Raw genomic sequence first — 19516 nt, 5'->3', positions numbered from 1 at the left:
CTCTACCACTGAGCCACCTTCCCAGCCCCACAACAATAATACGCCTAAGAAACTATGTTGAAAATGAACTTTACAACTTTGGGGAGGGAAGTAGGATAAAAACAAAGGAGGGAGTAACAATGTTCCACAAAAAGTGTACTCATTCCTTATTCATATAACTGTAACCCCTCTGTACAGCATCTTTACAATAAAATAAAATTTAAAAAAGAAAAAAAAGAGGTAATGCAACAATTAAGAGACCTAGTGGAGCTAGAGGAGCTTCATCATTGGACATAATTAATTGTGTTTCTCTAGGACCCTGGTTAGAGAGTAGACTGGAGTGAGCCTAGTGCCCAAATCCCTCTGGGCTTTCTGTTTTATATGCACTCTGTTCTCTTCCATGTTCACTCTGACCATTGTGCCATATACCATGAGTTCCTCATTGGAGGCCAAGAAGATGGATTTGCCTCATCTTGGACATACTGTCTACACACACACACACACACACACACACACACACACTTCTTGCCTCATCTTGGACATACTGTCTACACACACACACACACACACACACACACACACACACACACTTCTTTTTACATCAGAAACCTTAGCATATTAATCATAGTTTAAAACATTCTGGGTCTGACAATTCCAATACTGCTGCCATATATCAATCTGATTCTGCTGCTTACCCTGTCTTTCAAACTGCTCTTTTGCCTTTTAGACTGACTTGTTTTTTTTTTTAAAAAAAAACCAAAAGCCTGCGTTACAGAAGAGGAATTCTTCAAGTAGGCTTTGATAAGTTGATAATAAAGTATAGTGGGAGGTGAAGCATATTATAGTCCGATGGGTCTGTGGTTAGGGCTCAGTCTTTTTAGTGTTGTTTTCCTTTTTCTTTGACACAGTTTCACTATATAGCCTCAAATTCACCATTGTCCTTCCTGCCACTACCTCTGGGGTTTTAGGATTATAGGTGTGTATCACCACACCCTGTTAGCTGGGTATCAGTCTTGTAATAAGCCTGGGCCTTTTGGACTATTAACTTCACAAATATTTCTCAGTGTTTCCCTGACTTAGATGAGATAGTCTGACTAGAGTGAACTGCAGTTGGGTATTTCTTTTCCTTAGGTAGAAGGCTCCAGGATTTTGGAACTAGGAGAAGAGTTTATTTCTGACAAAACTGTTGATTAAACATTAGTAGAGTAGTAGAACAGTTAAAAGGCCAGTTCTTATAAAGAAGAGAGGAGTTCTCCCAGTGTGGTTCAGAATACTTTCTTTTCTCCCCTCCTACCACTTACATACAGAGGGATTTTTCATCTTTGCACTGTGAGAAACTACTATACGCCCTGAAGTAGACATCATAGCAGTGTGGGGTTCCTCTGTGATTTGGTTGCAGGAGAACCGAACTCTCACCCTTGTCCTCATTGATCCTTCAGCAAGCAATCTGTCTTTTATATTTGGATTGTCCAGCTGGGCCTTGATTCCAGGAGAGATTTCTGTTTATAGTAAATGTGATTCTTTCTAATATGTCTGTTTGTTAAATTTGAGGTCAGCAGTTTGCCCTGAGAACTGTGTGTGTGTGTGTGTGTGTGTGTGTGTGTGCGTGCATGCGTGTGCATGTGTGTGTGTGTGTGTGTATTTTGGTAGTGGGGCTTGAATTTAGGGCTTGGGCTGAGCTTTTTCGCCCAAGCCTATTGCGCTACCACTTTAAGCCACAGTGCCACTTCCAGTTGTCTGGAAATTAATTGGAGATAAGAGTCCCACAGACTTTCCAGTCTGGGCTGGTTGTGAAGCTCATTGAGTAGCTAGGATTTACAGGCATGAGCCACCAGTAGTGCCCCGAGAGAACTTTCTTCTCTGAAATATTTGAAGAGTTATTTTTCAGTTAACAGCCTTTTTATTTGTTTAGGTTGGAGTAATGACTTCTAAGTCCCTATTAAATGCTGAATTGGAAGCAAAAAGTACTTGCTGTATTTTTTGTTGATTCTGTGTACCCAGTATCTACTAGTCCAGAAAAGCTTTGCATGACCTCTAAAAAACAAAGCTTCAGTCTTATGCTTCATTGTGAAGAGGTCCTTGTCAGTACCCTTGAGCAAGAAAGGCAAAGCAGTGACCTACCTACATTTCTTGCAGCCTTGTCCATTCTCTTTAATTGCAAGTCCTCTTCCTTCACTTTCACTTCCATACTTCTGTGCATTCAGTGTATAAAGAGGCTTATTCCTAAGCACTTTTTCTTACTCCTTTGATTCTCCTTTCTTGAGTCTTCTGTGTGTATATATGTGTGTGTATACAATATATGTATATATATTATATATGTGTATATATTATATATGTGTTTATAAAGCCTTTGAGATACTGTAGCTATGAAAAGTTTATCATGTTTACCTTGTCTATGTATAAAAATCCTTTTAAATTAAGGGAAGGCACTTAAGAGTTTAAGTTAGATGACTTAACTCAGTCTGTCATACCTCTATGGTGAAGCCAAGTTTTTAAGGCAAATGCACAAACCTTGTTTGTTTTTTGTTATTGTTTCTGTAGCCTCAACTAAAGCAACAAAACTGGATAATTGATTATCTGAAACATTCTAATAGAGATTGGCAACTAAAGCTAAGAATTTTTTGAAAATGGAAATAGTTCTTACTCTAGTATATTTGCAGATGGATAGACTTCACTATAACATTTATTTATTTATTTATTTATTTACTTACTTACTTACTTACTTATTTTGGGTCCGGTCGTGGGGCCTGAACTCTGGGCCTGGGCGCTGCACTGTCCCTCAGCTCTTCAGCTCAAGGTTAGTGCTCTACCACTTGAGCCACAGTGCCACTTCCGGCTTTTTTCTTTTTTTGCTTATGTGGTACTGAGGAATCGAACCCAGGGCCTCAGGCATGCAAGGCAAACGCTCTACCACTGAGCCACCTCCCCAGCCCCAAACTTTTTTTTTTAATAATGGAAAACCAATGGCAGATATTTTATGCTAAATAACTGAAAGGTGACTGGGGAACAGTTTTGTGACATATTAAGGTTTTACCTTCATCTTTTAAAAATGGATATGAAAATCTTATAAAGTGTTGACGATTGTTGGGACTTGATTTGAGACTTGATTAAGTTACAGGTTGGTGATTTGAATGTGATTACATAAAATGATTTTTACAGTCATGTTTCTGCAATTCCTTTTACAATCTACAGAGAAAGCAACCAGTGAGATGAACACTGCTGAGGACTGGGGCCTCATCTTGGATATTTGTGATAAGGTTGGCCAGTCACGTACTGGGTAAGTGCTGAAAGTTTCAAGAATGTTTTATTCATCCTGTTTATAAAAATGAAGGACTGGGGGCTGGGAAGGTGGCACAGTAGTAGAATGCTTGTCTTGCATGCAGGAGGCCCTGGGTTCGATTCCTCAGCACCACATAAGCAGAAAAAGCCAGAAGAGGTGCTGTGGCTCAAGTGGTAGAGTGCTAGCCTTGAGCTGAAGAGCTGAGGGGCAGCACCCAGGCCCAGAGTTCAGGACCTATGACTGACAAAAAAAAAAAAAAAATGAAGGACTGGGAGATGATGTGACTGGTATAAAGTTGATACTTCATTCCATTCTATTATTTTTTATTCTGAAATCTAGATTTTCCCACTGACTTTAGAATCATAGTGATTTCTCAGTTTCCAGGGTTCATGATTATGTCTGAGTTGTTTTCTTTGTAATGTCTGTAATGTTCTGTTGAACTAATCAGTGATTTCATCAGATTAAAAGAGATAAGGGGAAGAAAAGCTTATAGTTTTTGCCCATTTGTAGAGCTTTCCATACACTTGAACAGATTAACTAGAGTGCATATGAATAATTTTTCTAATCCCTATACTGATAACATAAACAGTGTTAGTGTCTTATTTGTGTACTTTTTTGTTTTTTTGTGCCAGACCTGGGGTTTGATTTCAGGGCTTGGGTGTTGTCCCTGTACTGCTTTCTTTCTTTTTTCTTTTTTTTTTGGTTGGTCATGGAGCTTGAACTCTGGGCCTGGGTGCTGTCCCTCAGCTCTTCAGCTCAAGGCCTAGTACTCTGCCACTTGAGCCACAGTGCTACTTCCGGTTTTCTGGAGTTTATTGGAGATAAGAGTCTCATGGACTTTCCTGCCTGGATTGGCTTTGAACCGTGATCCTCAGATCTCAGCCTCCTGAGTAGCTAGGATTACAGGTGTGATCCACCAGCACCCAGCTTCCCTGAGTTTTTTTGCTCAAGGCTTGTACTAGTACTCTACCACTTGAACCACAGAAGCTCTACTTCTGGCTTTTTGGTAGTTCATTGGAAATGAGAGTCTCACAGACTTTCCTGCCTGGGCTGGGATCACTGGTGTCCCAGCTTATTTGTATACACTTGCTTTATGCTCCATTCCTTAACTGGGGATCTAAACCCTCTGGAACTGCCTTAGGCTCTTCCTTTCCCCTTAAACACAGATGTTCCTTATGTTTTCCTTATTTTTCTTCACTTTCGAAAATTTCAACTATCAGGTATCTATCTGGGTGAAATCTATTTTCATCTCTGATTCTTTTTATCCAAGCACTAGTTCTATTGACACAGCATTGTGTTGACATATCATACTACATAACCCTCTGTCTCACTATGTAGAAGCCTGACTCTGAATCCTTTTTGCTTCTGTTAGTGACAAATTGATTCTTTGCTTGAACTTTAAATACCAGAGTCACGCTGAGTGGGCACCGGTAGCTCACGCCTTTAATCCTAGCTGCTCAGGAGGCCGGAGATCTGTGGATCACAGTTCAAAGCCAGCTTGGGCAGAAAGGTCTATGAGACTCTTATCTCCAATAAACCACTCAGAAAACCGGAAGTGGCTCTGTGACTCAAGTGGTAGAGTGCTAGTCTTGACCTAAAGAGGTGAGGGACAATGCCCAGGCCCAGAATTTAAGCCCCATGACCTACCAAAAAAAAAAATTCAACCAACAACAGTCACTTTCACATTTATTTTGTTACTGCCAAGTTCTATATTATTCTACATATATATATTTTTTAATTTATTTTTTTGGTGGTGGTGGTGGGGCCTGGGCACTGTCCCTCAGCTCTTCAGCTCAAGACTAGTACTCTACCACTGAGCAGCAGTGCCATTTCTTAACTTGTCACTTTTCTTTTCCTGTACTGTACTCTAGCTGGTGATCCTCTTGCCGCCTTCCCTCCCTAGGACTGGGCTACAGCCCTTCATTTCTTTGTACTCCATTGGTTTTTATTTATTCTTTTGTGTTATATTGCAGATACTTTATAATTGGTCAGATACTTAAGCTCAAAAGACACTCCCTTTTATTACTAGAAATATTCTCTCATTTTTAATTGGAAACCTATTAGAAATTTTGTGTGATATATGATGACGGTGTAGGGGTCAATTTGTTTTTCTTTATATGAGCATTATATATCAGAAGTATTTATTAGATATTTTTGTTTTCTCTCATACTTGAAATTTAATGATCTCTAGGGTTTTTTTTTTTGCTTTTTTACATATTCTCTCATGTAGAATCTGGACTTAAAAAGACTAATACAAATATAAAGCAGAGACTTTTGGGGGATAGAAATCAGTGATAGGGCAGGGAAAAAAGGAGAGTGCTAAAGGGGTTGAATATGATTGAAATTTTTTTTTTTTTTTGTTGGTCATGAGGCTTGCACTCTGGGCCTGGGCGCTGTCCCTCAGCTCTTTAGCTCAAGGCGAGCACTCTACCACTTAAGCCACAGCACCATTTCCGTTTTTTTTTGTGGTTTATTGGAGATAAGAGTCTCAGGGACTTTCCTGCCCGGGTTGGCTTTGAATTGTGATCCTCAGATCTCAGCCTCCTGAATAACTAGGATTACAGGTATGAGCCACCGGCACTCAGGTGATTGAAATACTTTTATCGTATATTTGATAATACAATCAACTTGTTAAAGATAGATTTTTGGGAGGGGGGAGGGCGAGGGGATCATAGGGCTTGAACTTGGAACCTGGGTGCTGTCCTAAGCTCTTTTGCTCACTCCACCATTTTGAGCTTCAGCACCACTTCTGGTTTTCTGGAAGTTACTTGGGGATGAGAGTCTCTCGGACTTTCCTGCCCAGCCTGGCTTCACGCTGGGATCCTCAGATCTCAGCCTCCTGAGTACTTAGTTAGGTTTACAGGTGAGAACCACCAGCACCTGAGAAAGATTGATTTTTTACAAGGACCATGATTCAAGTGGTAGAGCGTTTACTTAGAAATACAAAGTCCTGAGTTTGAACCCCAGAACCAGCTCTTCAGTATGGTTAAAGTCATAGAACTTTCCTAGCAAACCTAAGACTGAGTTCAATACCACCAAACTCAAGTACCTCCAAACCTTAGAAAGTTAGGTGGGTAATCCCTAGTTTTAAGAGAGTTTCCTATTGGATTTTGTTTTCACTTTTGTCAAGTCAAAGTACAAGTTCATTTTTTTACTTTTTAAAATTTAGTCCATGTGCTTTCTCTCAGGATATTCCTCAATATTTGGGGATTTTAATTGAAATACACCGAATCCAACCCCATTTAGGAAATATTGTCAACTTTAGTAAGTTCATGATAGGTAGTTTTGTTCTTTAATCAGTTTCCTTCCCTCATTCTCATTCTCTTCTTTCTACCCTCCACAATCCTTAAGTTCTTTTTTATATCCTAATTTCCATGCATTTATTAGTTTATCTGCATGGATAACTCTTCATAGGTATTGTTAATAAAGAGTTGTTTGAAAAGGATTAAATAAAAATTGGTACCATTTTAATATTACTGAAAAATTTAAAAATGTTAGGTGCTCAGTAACTTCTCATGTATAAGGTTTTTTTTTCTTAAGTATATTTTTACACACACAGTTGTGTTGTTCCTTTCTTGCTGTACTTGGATATTGTTGTATAGGAGATGGTGGGTACTTATGGAATCATTCCTAATATGACTTGCTATTCTTATTATGGTATGCTATGTATAAAATAGAACTTACCCTAAGCACTTGTAAGTGAACTGTTCAATGGCATTAAGTACCTTCATACTGTGACCACTGCACAGTAACTCATTCTACCCACCCAGTAGCTGCTCCTAACACTTATATTTGCTTTCATTCTTTTAAATCATCTAATGAGTAGTTGCAGAAGAATTGCTAAGGTCTGGTTTATGTTATTTAGGAATGTAAATAATTTTGTTTAGAAATGTGTTGCTGGTGGTAGCATAAGAATATAGAAAAATGTTGTAGTTGTCAGTGAGATACTCTTTTTGTTGGTGGTGGTGTCTGCCCGTGAGCTTGAACTTTGTCCCTAAGCTATTGTGGTTAAGGCTTGCACTCTACTACTTTAGTCATAACTGTACTTTTAGCTTTTTTAGTGTTTAAATTGGAGATAAGAGTGTCACGAACCTTACTGCTTAGTCTGGTTTCCAGATTTCAGCCTTCTGAGTAGCTAGGATTTCAGGTATGAGCGACTAGTGCCCAGCCAAGGAGATATTTTTGAGGGTCGATGTAGTGTTGTAAAGACTGGTAGATGTAATTTGATGAGAAGGAATAGAGAACATGAGTCCTAATGATACAGATTCATATCAAGTTGTTTAAAGTAGAGAAAGTATATGTATTAGAATGCAGTGTACAAAGTGATTGTGTATTAGACAACAATCTGGATTTTTAAGGATCCAGATTTGTTACCATTTGGTATTGCCCTACAATTTTATCAAATGTAGAGAATAGAATAGGGTTGGTTGGGAAAAAGCATTTATATTTCAGTAATTCTCTGTGTTTTTCAATTAAAATGATTTCCTAGTAGTATATAGAAGAATTACTTAAAGCATGAATGGAATAATGTATTTTATTTTAAACCTATTTTTCTCCTCCCTTGCCTCCAGATTTCTATGAAACCATTTGTCTTATAATTGTATTTCAGAAAATCTCATGTTTTCAGAGGGAAAAGGGCGATTGTTGTGAAATTTACTTGGGTAAAACTGTGATTCAGAAATGTGGCTTGCAATGATGTGAAAAATTCTCCTAATTTGTTAGGATTTTGAGACAAGGTCTCAATATGTAGCTTAAGCTGTCCTAGCATTTTGATCATCTTGCCTCAGTCTCCTACGTGTGATGGTTTACAGTGTGTGCTCTCATGCTGTTTCTACCACTGTGTCCGATAGGCAGTAACTTTTGCTTTTGTATGTTTCCATTGTTCCATTACATAAACATGTTTTCTGTTCATATATAACTATCATACTGTATATACTGTTTTGCATTCATATCCTGTCACTCTTAAAAAATGTGTTTCATTTATGCCTATTAGTATTGGACAAACTTAGAAATCATTTTGTAGTTTAGCATCAGTTTTGGTTAGTTATATATATAATATTTGGCACACTTCAATAATTAAACTATTAAAAATTATTTCATAATTTTAATTATTATATAAATCTCAGGTAGCTGAGTAGATCCAGCCCTCTTTGCTTTAGATAGGAAAATCCATATTTTATTATACTGGGCTTAAAACTCGTAAAAACCCTGAAAAATTTCAGGCTTGTCAAGATAGTCATATGGTTGTTAGTGTGCCGTTCCAGTTATGAGTAAGTAGTGAAGAATGCCAATTAGGTCATATGATAAATTGGTCTGTTTAGAAATCAAGAGAACTTTTAGACTAACAGCAGTTTTCTTTATCAAGTGTTACAATAAATTTCTTTTCTCTGTTAATGTTGATTGTGTCTACATATGTAATATAGTGTGGTAGTTGAATTAAGATTTATAATTGACTTCTGAATTAAATTGTGCTATTATTTTATGTTTATTGCTCTTCCTTAGCTTTAGCTAAAGACAGTTGACCAAAAGTAGAAAGCACAATGTAACTATTTTCTTGGCTGATGGATATATTTTGGTAGTAAATCCTTGACTTTAATAGTATTTGAAGAATAAAATGATTATAGTTACTGATTATTATTTTTTTTTTTTGTGCTGATCCTGGACTTGAAGTCTGGGCCTGGGCACTGTTCCTGAGCTTTTTTGCTCATGGCTGGTACTCTACCCCTTGAGCTACACCTTCACTTTTGGCTTTTTGGTGGTTAATTGGAGACAAGAGTTTCACAGATTTTCCTACCTGGACTGGCTTTGAAACACAATCCACAGATCTCAGCCTCCTGAATAGCTAGGATTACAAACGTGAGCCACTGGCATTTGGTTAATTTTCAGACGTATCAGTCCATCATGGCAGAGGAGGAACTGCAAAGCACAGCAGCTTGCATCGTGGAGGTCAAAAAGCAGAGATAATGACTGCTAATAAACTTTCTCTGTTTACCATTTTCATTCCATTTGGGCCCTACCGTATGGGATGGTGCCATCCATTTTCAGCCTTCCTGAATTTTAATTTCTTTCTACTCAGTTTAGTGATATTGCTTACTCTCTTCTTGGGATCACCATCCTTTCACTGTGATCTGCAGTTAGGTAGTGAGTATACACTAATATAGGAAGGCGGTTGAGACAACCCTATAGTTTAAATAATGTGTCTTCTTCCTTGGGGAATTATTCAACAGTACTGCCTATAGCGTAATGTCTAATATTTGTGTGTGTGTGTAAATCTGTTAAATGTGATTATTATGTATAGTATAATACAACTATTACATCAGATTTATTTTCCTTTAAAGGAAATTGGCAGCAATATAATTTGACTTAAAGCCAGAAGAGATGTACCTTCCCTGGTTCTAAGATATGGGCAGGTGGGGAGTGAGCTTAGAGGAATAGGTTGGAAATTGGACCAGCAGTCAGAAGCCACTGAGGAAGATACAACATGGGAAACTTCCACAGTGTTTTGTCCTTATCAAGAAGGAATGTCTTAATGATACTCTTACATCCCTGTAAACAGTCTCCATATGGGGTGCAATGTCCTTGAGTGTCAGATTTCTTGAGTGCCTGACTGGCATATTCCACTTTGTGGGCTTGTCTGTACTTCCCCTCTCCCGTGGTGGTTGTAGAACAGCGGCTGACCCACTGTAGCCAGCTCCTGGAGGTGATCAGGCATGGCTTAGGCCCAGAGAAAGCTGGGCCTACTACTGTGGGACACATTTGTCCATATATATTTAAAACTTATTTTCTCAGTTTTCTAATTGTACAGCAGGAATATAAATTTGGTCACATTAATTCCATCACAGCTGGAGCTGTAAGTCTTGGGCCTACCAAGGCCTATTTTTAAAACCCTTCCATGTACAATTAGCTTGAAATGTCTAAACTATGATTAGTAAGCAAGAGAGTTAATTTTATTTGAAAAATTTGAAAGGAACTAGTTAGTGTACAGTTTTTTAAACATATCATTAATAAAAATTAGACTACTCTACCATATCATTACTTTTGTATAGTAGTCTATTGGCTGCCAAAACTTAAGGAGGAAGGGAAGGCTAGATATATTATTAACCATTATGTTTCTCATTTTGCAGTCCTAAAGATTGTCTCCGGTCTATTATGAGGCGAGTGAACCATAAAGACCCCCATGTTGCTATGCAAGCTCTGACTGTAAGTCGTTTCATTTTAAGCTGTACTGGAAAGTATTTGCCAGAATTGGGCCTCTTTAACCTCTGATTTTATGTTTCTAGCTTCTAGGAGCATGTGTATCAAACTGTGGCAAAATTTTTCATTTAGAAGTATGTTCACGAGATTTTGCTAGTGAAGTAAGCAACGTATTAAATAAGGTATGTAGTGTTATTTTTGGAAATTAAGATAGTCTTCTTCATGTATTCTAATGTTGTGCTCTACACATTTCCAATCACAAAGGACTATTCTGTGTGTTTCCTAGGCCATGTTGCGACTATATGTCTGTTCTATGCTTTCCATATTAATTTGAGAGTTGGTTTTTTTTCTTTTTTTGGCCAGTCCTTGGGCTTGAACTCAGGGCCTGGGCACTGTCTCAAGGCTAGCATTCTACTACTGAGCCACATTCCCAGCCTGAGAGTTGATTTTTTTCAAGCCACAATAAAGGGAGTTTTAACTTTTCCCATCTTCATTTCTTTCATCTAAGAAAACATATTTCTTTATCTAATTAAATAATACCCATGTATTTTAGGCATAGTTTTTGTCATCATTTTTTTTGTAGCCATAGAACTATTTTTCTAATGTTGACCTCTTTAGAAAAGACTGCCATTGTTGAATTTTCATCATACATGATAGTCATTACAGGATTTTAGTGCTGTATATATTTTAGCATTATAATGCTATCATTATCATGTCATCCAAAATTTTCAGTTGCCCCAAAAGTGGTGGCTGGGAATTTTCTTGCAGCGATTGTCCCAAACCATCCTTAGATGGGCCACTATGATTCCAAAGGGAGAAGCACTGATTGTTTCAAAGCATTTGTCACATTGACTTCTGTATGTTGGCTGGCAGTGCTCTTCTGATGACATTGAGAAAAGGAAGTTCTGTTTAGTTCTATCTTGAATGAGGTGGAGTTTCTATGAGGGTTTAAGAAATTTACCTCAGACAAAGGCAAGTGTTTGTTTACCAACATCTTTGATCTTTCAGTGTTTCATACAACAACTTGGATAATTTTTATCCATGCCTGGGAATGTTTAGGGTCCTTGTTTGGGTGCAAGTCTGTAGAAGAAAATAGGTAGCTGGCCAGACCACACAGAGGTCAAAATGTTCTGTGTTTCTCCAGGACACAGAAACACAGTAGGGGAACCTGGGTGGCCTTGAAATTGCCAACTTATTTGCATGTGAGACCAAAACTTCAGTTCTACAATTCAGGGAATTAAAAAAAAAATTAGTAAGTAATATGAGTTTTCTTAGTAAACATTTGTTCTAGCTACTTGAGAAGTGGGGAGGCAGAGATTGGGAGAATCATGATACAATGGCAACCCAGGCCAAATCAAAAACCAAACAAAAACTCAAATTCTTGAGACCCTATCATAACTAATAAAAGCTGGGTATGACAATACATTTCTGTCATCCCATTAGCAAGAAGCTAAATAGGAATGTCATATTCCAGGATGGCCTAAACATAAACAGGAAACCTTATTTGAAAAATAACTAAAGCAAAAGGGATGAAGTCGTGGGCTCAAGGGTTAGAGTACCTAATTTAAAAAGGTGTGGCCCTGAGCTCAAATCCCATTATAGCCAAGAAAAAAAAGGAATTGAGGAACTGTACCAGTAATTCTGTCCCTGACAGTTTTCCATTGGTCTTCAAAAAGCAAGAAAAAAATAAACCAATTTATCTTTCTGATGTGTAAAGTATATTTTAGTTGAAGAATTCTCTAAAAATCCATGTCTTTCTGATTTTCATAATTAAGCTATTACATATCTAATGTTGAATTTTGAAGTGATTCAGATAAATGACATTTCTAATAATTGTATTTTCTTATTTTCACATGGGTCTATAGGAGTAAATTATGATTCAGAAAGATATATATATATATATATAAATGACTTCTCTATTTCAAATATTTGAAATAAATAATTTGTAATTTTCTAACATTTCTGTATTAAATGTCTATATTAAATGTCTAGTGAAGAAATAGGTACTTTATATTCTTTTTCCCTATTTCTTAGGGTCATCCTAAAGTTTGTGAGAAATTAAAGGCACTAATGGTGGAGTGGACAGATGAATTTAAGAATGACCCTCAGCTTAGCCTAATATCAGCAATGATTAAAAACCTTAAGGAACAAGGAGTTACCTTCCCAGCTATTGGCTCTCAGGTATTTTGAAAGTCTCTTGTGTTACGGTTTGCATTTCCATAGTAGCATGTTTGTTTGACATTTTCTTTACTGCATTCCTGCTACTTTTATGTTAGTCTTAAATTCAGAGGTGCCTAAAATGCCATAGTGGAATATGCCATTGTCCCATCTTCATCTCTCCCACTATTTCACCTTTATAAATCAAGTGGCTTGCAATTGCAAACCTTTTAACATAGTTTAATGTAGTTAAAATCAGAATTACTTTTTTAAATCAGGTAGTCCTAACGGTCTCAGTAAATTTTCATAATGCTATAATTTTATCTACAAAGAATGACATCTCAGATATCCGTGTATCTTTAAACTTTAGGGATGAGTTTATGTTTTTACTAGGAAATTATATTAAAAATGAAAAGGAGACAGGAGGAAGAAATGAAAGAGATGCATACAAAACTGCTTTTCCTTAATAAGAACTGACCAGAAAATAAGTCCTTTTCTTCTTGCTCAACTGATATAATTGAACTGGTTTACTCCTCCCCCACCCCAGCATTGTTGATTTAATGGGATCAATCTTTGATTTATGTCATATAGGAAAAAAATGAAGTGATATCTTCTGTATTTGTTTTCTAGATACCATCCTTTAGGGTGCCCAACTGATGTGTAGCTGGCTAAAAATGTTTGGTATTTAATGTAGTGCCTGTCTTGTACTGTCTGGATCAGGACAAATGTTGAGTGGTGTGAAATAATGACGGGAACACCCTCTCTATGAAGGACTTGCCATCTCAGTACTTCAAGGAGTCTTGTAGATTACTGCTTTCACCCACAGATATCTAGATTTTCTTTCTACAGCATTTCTATTTTGGAGTGCTCTTAAGATTGTGAAAATCTAGGAATATATCTGAGAGAGCATGGAAGCAAAGGACATTTTTCTCTTATGGGAAAAAATCAGTTTATGATTAAATTTATAGTGCTTTGAGGCATTTTCATGCATAATTGTTAGTTGGCGTTTACTAAGAATAATTTTGAAATCTATAATTAAGGGACAGTTTTATTCAGTGTAATCCAAAATATGTTGATACCAGAAGCAATGTGTATTTATATAACAGTTGATTGACTTCAGAGAACCAGACAACTCAGATACTTGATAGAATTGCATTTTTTATACCTATTCTAGAACTTGTTATACAAAATGTTATTCATCGATAAGCCTTATGAGGATAATACAGTTAAAAAGTAGTGGAAATGGGATTTGAAAACATGTTTGCCTGACTCCAAAACTTGGCTTTTTAATCACCATTTCATCATACCTTGTTTGACAGTGTTATTAGAGGAACACAGAAGAGAATGTATAATTACAGAGTTTAGGAGAAAGTGATGTTTTTAGCTGCCTGCTGATTGGTGAGTTGACTAAAGAGTTGACTAACCAGTGGTGTAACTAGAGGAGGAAGAACACTGTAAGTAGGAGTAAATGGGGTATAGGCCAGTACATTGGCTGCTCATGAGTTGCTAGCAGCTTCTAGTGTCTGGTAGAATAGTTGAAATGAACCTGGCAAAACAAGCTGAATTTTGGTTTGGAGTGAATGCATGCAAAAAATGAGAAGCTTGTCATTCTAGACATGTGAATCACATTGTATGTGTACTTACTGTACATTATCTTATTTACATAAGATATTTATTTTTATTATAAAATATATAACTATTCTTACTTATATAAGTTATGTTTAATTTGAGCAGTAGTATACTGTCAAAATTTTAGTTTATAATAGCATTGTAGGCCACTTCAGGTTGTTCATAAAGAGATAACTACTGAAGTAAGTGTTTTGAACTATTTGTTTTTAAAATAATCATCTGCTTCCATCTTCTAACCTTTCAGTTTAACCTTGTACGCAAAAAGAGTTTTTCACTTTTTTTTCTTTAGTTGATCATGGGGCTTGAACTCAGGGCCTGGGTGCTGTCCCTGAGCTCTTTTTTTTTTCTTTTTAGTATTTCTACCTTTCAGTATCAAATTTATTAAGTATAATTCTGCTTAATACTTAACATTTAAGTAAAACAAATTATTTCTCCCAAAATAATAAAATTACTTTTATTATTTTATTGAAATAAAATTGTACCTTTTAAAAGTACAATTGGATAAATTCATCAATGGAAACTTTTAACCTAAGCATACTACAAATATCACAATGAAGATAACAAATATATCATTATTGCTCCTGTGCTTTTGATAGTTAGTTGTTCAGTCATTTGCAATCCTTAAGTATTTACTACTTTTGATGCTGACATTATTGTTTAGTGTAAATTTCTGATTATCTGTTCAAGTATATAAGAATACAGTTGGTCTTTGTAGTAATTGTAAGAATACAGTTGGTCTTTGTAGTAATTAAACTCCCTACTCCTCAGTTTTTGTAGGTTTCATAAGATATATTTTCTCTATACTGTTCCATCTTCTATTTGTAAAAACGTGTTTTTTTTTTCTTCTTTTCAGATCTGAGTAATTTTATTTGATTTTCTTGTATTATTGCTTGGATACAATTGGCAGTAGAGTATTATTGTAAAAGCAAAAACATTTCCCTGTGAGTGGAGCAGAAACACACAGCTCTTTTGCTCAAGCCAACATTCTACCACTTTGAGTTTTCTTGTGGTTAATTGGAGAAAGAGTCTCATGGACTTTGCTGCCCAGGCTGGCTTCCAACCATGATCCTCAGATTTCAGTCTCCTGAGTAGCTAGGGATACAGGTGTGAGCCACTGGCACCAAGCTTGCTTTTCACTTTTAAGTGTCCAGATGCTTTTTATTCTCTTTTTCCTGATTTTGACTGTTCCCTCTCCTTTGTAAGGTGGAATATTTTTCAGATTGGATTCTTCTTTTAGAAATCTATAGTAGTCTGATGAAAGTAGTAGATGGATACAAGTTCTTAGACTAGGTATTGGTTGGAGAATTTAAGAGAACTCTCAAATTTTGTGTTCTTTGTGTGTGTGTGTGTGTGTGTGTGTGTGTGTGTGTGTGTCAGGCTGCAGAACAAGCAAAAGCAAGTCCAGCTTTAGCAGCCAAGGATCCGGGAACTGCGGCCAACAAAAAGGAAGAAGAAGACTTAGCAAAAGGTACGTCCCTGGATGTATTAAGAAAACTAAGCAGCTTCTCATTTTTGTTGTTATTATTGTGGTGATGGTGGTGTTGGGGCTTGAATTTAGGGCCTTGCGTGGTGCTCTACACTAAGCCATGCCTCTGGCCATAGATTTTCCTTTAGACATTGGAAGATACAAGAAAATTACAACTAAAGCAGAAATATATCCTACTCCCTCTTCAGTGCCATTTCTTTCCTCTTCAGGGGCAACTACTACCATGTATGTACTTTCAGTCTATGTTTTTGTATTTTCATTACACTGTATGTCCCAAAACCAATATCACATACTTTTGTTGCTCACCAAATTCTTTTTTTTAATAAGCAGTACTTTAGAAGTACCACATGCAACTTGATTTTTTTATTATGTTTGAAATCTGTTTATGATGAGACCCTATAAGTTAATTTGTTTTAATATTTAATAATTCCAATGAAGTAGCATATTATATCCTTTCTGATCTCTACTGGTAGGCACTTGTGTTCTTTCTGTTCTTTTTTTCACACTGACAGTGTGTGGTAAATGTTCATCTGCATGATTTCTTGCACATATGTATATAATACTATGGATGACTAAGTGATATTGTTGGATAATGGAAGAGATGTGTTTTCAACTTTGCTAAATGTTTGAATGATTTTATTTCTCCATACACAATGTATTGAGGCTTAATTCTGAATATTTATAATTTCCTACAAACAGTTGATACTGGCACAAGTTTAATTTTTGTGACTGATGGGTTTGAAGTAACAATAAGTTCTAGGTTCTTAGATACCACCTAGGAGACTGTTTAAGTCTGCAGTGAAACTTGAAACACTTAAATTTTCCAGGTGATTTTGATGATCATTTTGAGAACTTAAAATATTAAATATCTGTTACTAAACATTTTTAAAAAGTATATTTTTATCGTCCAGCATAATTAAAACTTTTATCTTTTTCAGTAAAAGTAATAGTCAGGGCCTGGCTGAGTGGCTGAAGAGATAGAGTGCTTGCTTAGCAAGCATGAAGACCTGAGTTCAAATCATAGTCTCCCATGGCCAAAATAGTCATGAACAGTTTTTTTTTTAGATTTATCTTTATATTTTCACTTGTGAGTGAATGAACATAATTGACATAATGATTTGTGTTCACTATGTGAAGTTTGGTCCTGTTTTTTTTTTCTATACTGTGAGGAAAAAAATGTTACTTGTTCGTGAGCTATGTTTTGTACCTTTTGAGATTGTCGGGGTCTTTAAAACTCATTATTTTCCAGCCATTGAGCTGTCCCTCAAGGAGCAAAGGCAGCAGTCAACTACCCTTTCCACTTTGTACCCAAGCACCTCCAGTCTTCTAACTAATCACCAACATGAAGGCCGAAAAGTTCGGGCCATCTATGACTTTGAAGCTGCTGAAGATAATGAACTTACGTTTAAAGCCGGAGAAATTATTACAGTTCTTGATGACAGGTAGTGATTAGTTATAAGTTACAATTTTATAATTCTTGTGAAAATATAAGTAATACTTTTGTGTTTCACATTATTACTCTTTAATGCAGTTACCAGATGTAATCAAAATATTAACCAGATATTTAGATGATAATTTATTTGCTTCTCTGTCTTTTATATATTCTTATTTTGTAGCTTAGGGTTTTGTCTCATTTTTTAAGATTTTATATTTTTTTGTAAGCCTATTTGTGGTTCCACTTAAAAATACAGATGGTTAAATCATTTAAAACATTTTAGAAAATACATTGACTTTAGAAAATACACTAGTTTTGAGCCGGGTGCTGGTGGCTCATGTCTGTAGTCCTAGCTACTCAGGAGGCTGAGATGTGAGGATTGAAGTTCAAAGCCAGCCGGGGTAGGAAAGTCCATGAGATGCTTATCTCCAATAAACTAGAAAACCAGAAGGGATGCTGTGTGTGGCTCAAGTGGTAGAACACTTGCCTTGAGCTGAAGAGCACAGGGACAGCTCCAAAGCCCAGAGTTCAAACCCCATGACCGACAGAGCAAAAAAGAAAATATACTAGTTTTGTAAGAAGTTCCTAATTTCTTGATTTTACTTATGCAGAACAATATCCATGTGGAACAAAATGATTTTATGCTACATTAACAGAGAAGTGCATCATTTTTTCAAACGATAGCTAGATGATGATTTAAGTGACAATCAGTACTAGTAGAATTTGCAAGTGGTTTTTAAAAAATAAGTTGAGATTGATTTAGGGTTATCTCTGTATTGTCATTGACTAGCCATTTTTGTTGCCATAATAAACCACTGTGGTCTGAGTGACTTAAATAACAACTTCATTTCTTATAGTTGTAAAGGAAGAAAAGTACGGATCCCCCAGAGTCCATTGATCTCTTATTACAAGTAGGGAATAAGATTACCAATCCCATTCCAGACTTTCTCCATATTACCTAATCCTCTTCTAAAGACCCCTCTATCACCATGGAGATTAGGATTTCAGAAGACAAATTTTAGATCAGATTGTAGCATTTATATTTTAACATTTTCATGTATACAGAAAACTGTAAAATTTGATACTTAGAATGACACAAAACTTGAGTTTTTTAGTGACCACATACTTGCTTTCTAAGTAGGGAGCATGGAGAAATATATGGTGTTTGTGTTTAGATACTGAAAGTGTGCTCTTTGTGAAGTATTGTATTTTGGGAGGTATGGTGTAGCTTGCTAATGAGTACTAGTAAGAACCAAGGTTTAGTGTGAATTAGTCTACCTTTATATCTTACGATCAACAGTCTGGAGTCCTTGAGCCACCTAAAATTGAGTTTTTAAGCAGTAGGAGGGTAGGGTTCATAGTTTTTCATTAGATTCTCAAAGTATTCACTGATCTTCAAAAAGATGCAGACCTGCAGAGATTGTTTCAGACCTCATTTCTTATTGGTAGTGAAGATCCATTCATTGACTTCTTTAGTAGATTGTTGTGGGATTCCAATCTAGCAGTAAGTTAAATAGTATAAAAGATAAAAAATTATAGAGATGAAAATATAGTAAAGCATTCTTTTTTGTTCATAGTGATCCTAACTGGTGGAAAGGTGAAACTCATCAAGGCATAGGATTGTTTCCCTCTAATTTTGTGACTGCTGATCTCACTGCTGAGCCAGAAATGAGTAAGTGTTTTTCAGTCTGTCCACCAATGATAGATAATCCACAGTCTTCTCAATGAAAGTTGGGTTAAAGTCAACTGTCTGGAGCAGTGGCTTTTCAAATGCTAGTGGACTAGAAGGTGTTCATTGAAAATTGCAAAAATAGGGCTGGGAAGGTGGCTCAGTGGTAGAGTGCTTGCCTTGCATGCATGAGACCCTGGGTTCAATTCCTCAGCCCCACATAAGCAGAAAAAGCTGGAAGTGGTGCTGTGGCTCAAGAGGTAGAACGCTAACCTTGAACTGAAGAGCTGAGGGACAGCGCCCAGGCCCAGAGTTGAGGCCTCACAACCAGAAAAATAAATAAATAATGCAGAAATAACCTGTAAAAATTGAAGTCCTTTAATCTGTCAAGATTATTTCCAGACTGAATATAGGTTTTTTTTAATAGCATCTGTAACCATTTGTATAAATGTGATTATAAAAGTACAAGTCATTAAGAAGTGTTCTTTTCAGCTAAAGAGTGACAAAACAGTGTGACCTCTTAAAGGGCAGGGCAGCTTTCTGGTTTCTAGCCCTAGACATGACAGCAATAGCCTCTGAGCCACCAAACAATCCTATGTCCCCAGGTCAGGTATACTGAAGGAGCCATATTAACTGTGGTATTTAACTAATAGATAATGATTATTTTGTTGTATTCTCAAACCTTTG

General features: G+C 36.5%; 1 protein-coding gene across 1 annotated transcript in view; it reads left to right on the top strand.

The window, feature by feature from the left end:
- The window catches only part of Stam (signal transducing adaptor molecule (SH3 domain and ITAM motif) 1), a 42690-nt gene that overhangs the window by 10210 nt on the left and 12964 nt on the right, over window positions 1-19516 (top strand). The window contains exons 2-8 of the mRNA XM_013014753.1: window positions 3172-3256; window positions 10384-10459; window positions 10540-10635; window positions 12488-12634; window positions 15617-15707; window positions 16975-17167; window positions 18738-18832. Coding sequence (XP_012870207.1) covers window positions 3172-3256; window positions 10384-10459; window positions 10540-10635; window positions 12488-12634; window positions 15617-15707; window positions 16975-17167; window positions 18738-18832 — 783 coding nt within the window. The remainder of the gene's footprint in view (window positions 1-3171; window positions 3257-10383; window positions 10460-10539; window positions 10636-12487; window positions 12635-15616; window positions 15708-16974; window positions 17168-18737; window positions 18833-19516) is intronic.

This window comes from Dipodomys ordii, unplaced genomic scaffold (genome assembly GCF_000151885.1).
Source record: "Dipodomys ordii isolate 6190 unplaced genomic scaffold, Dord_2.0 Scaffold24, whole genome shotgun sequence".
NCBI classification, from domain to species: domain Eukaryota; kingdom Metazoa; phylum Chordata; class Mammalia; order Rodentia; family Heteromyidae; genus Dipodomys; species Dipodomys ordii.
Note: the sequence above shows the minus strand (reverse complement) of the source record. Positions and strands in the feature narration are given on the sequence as shown.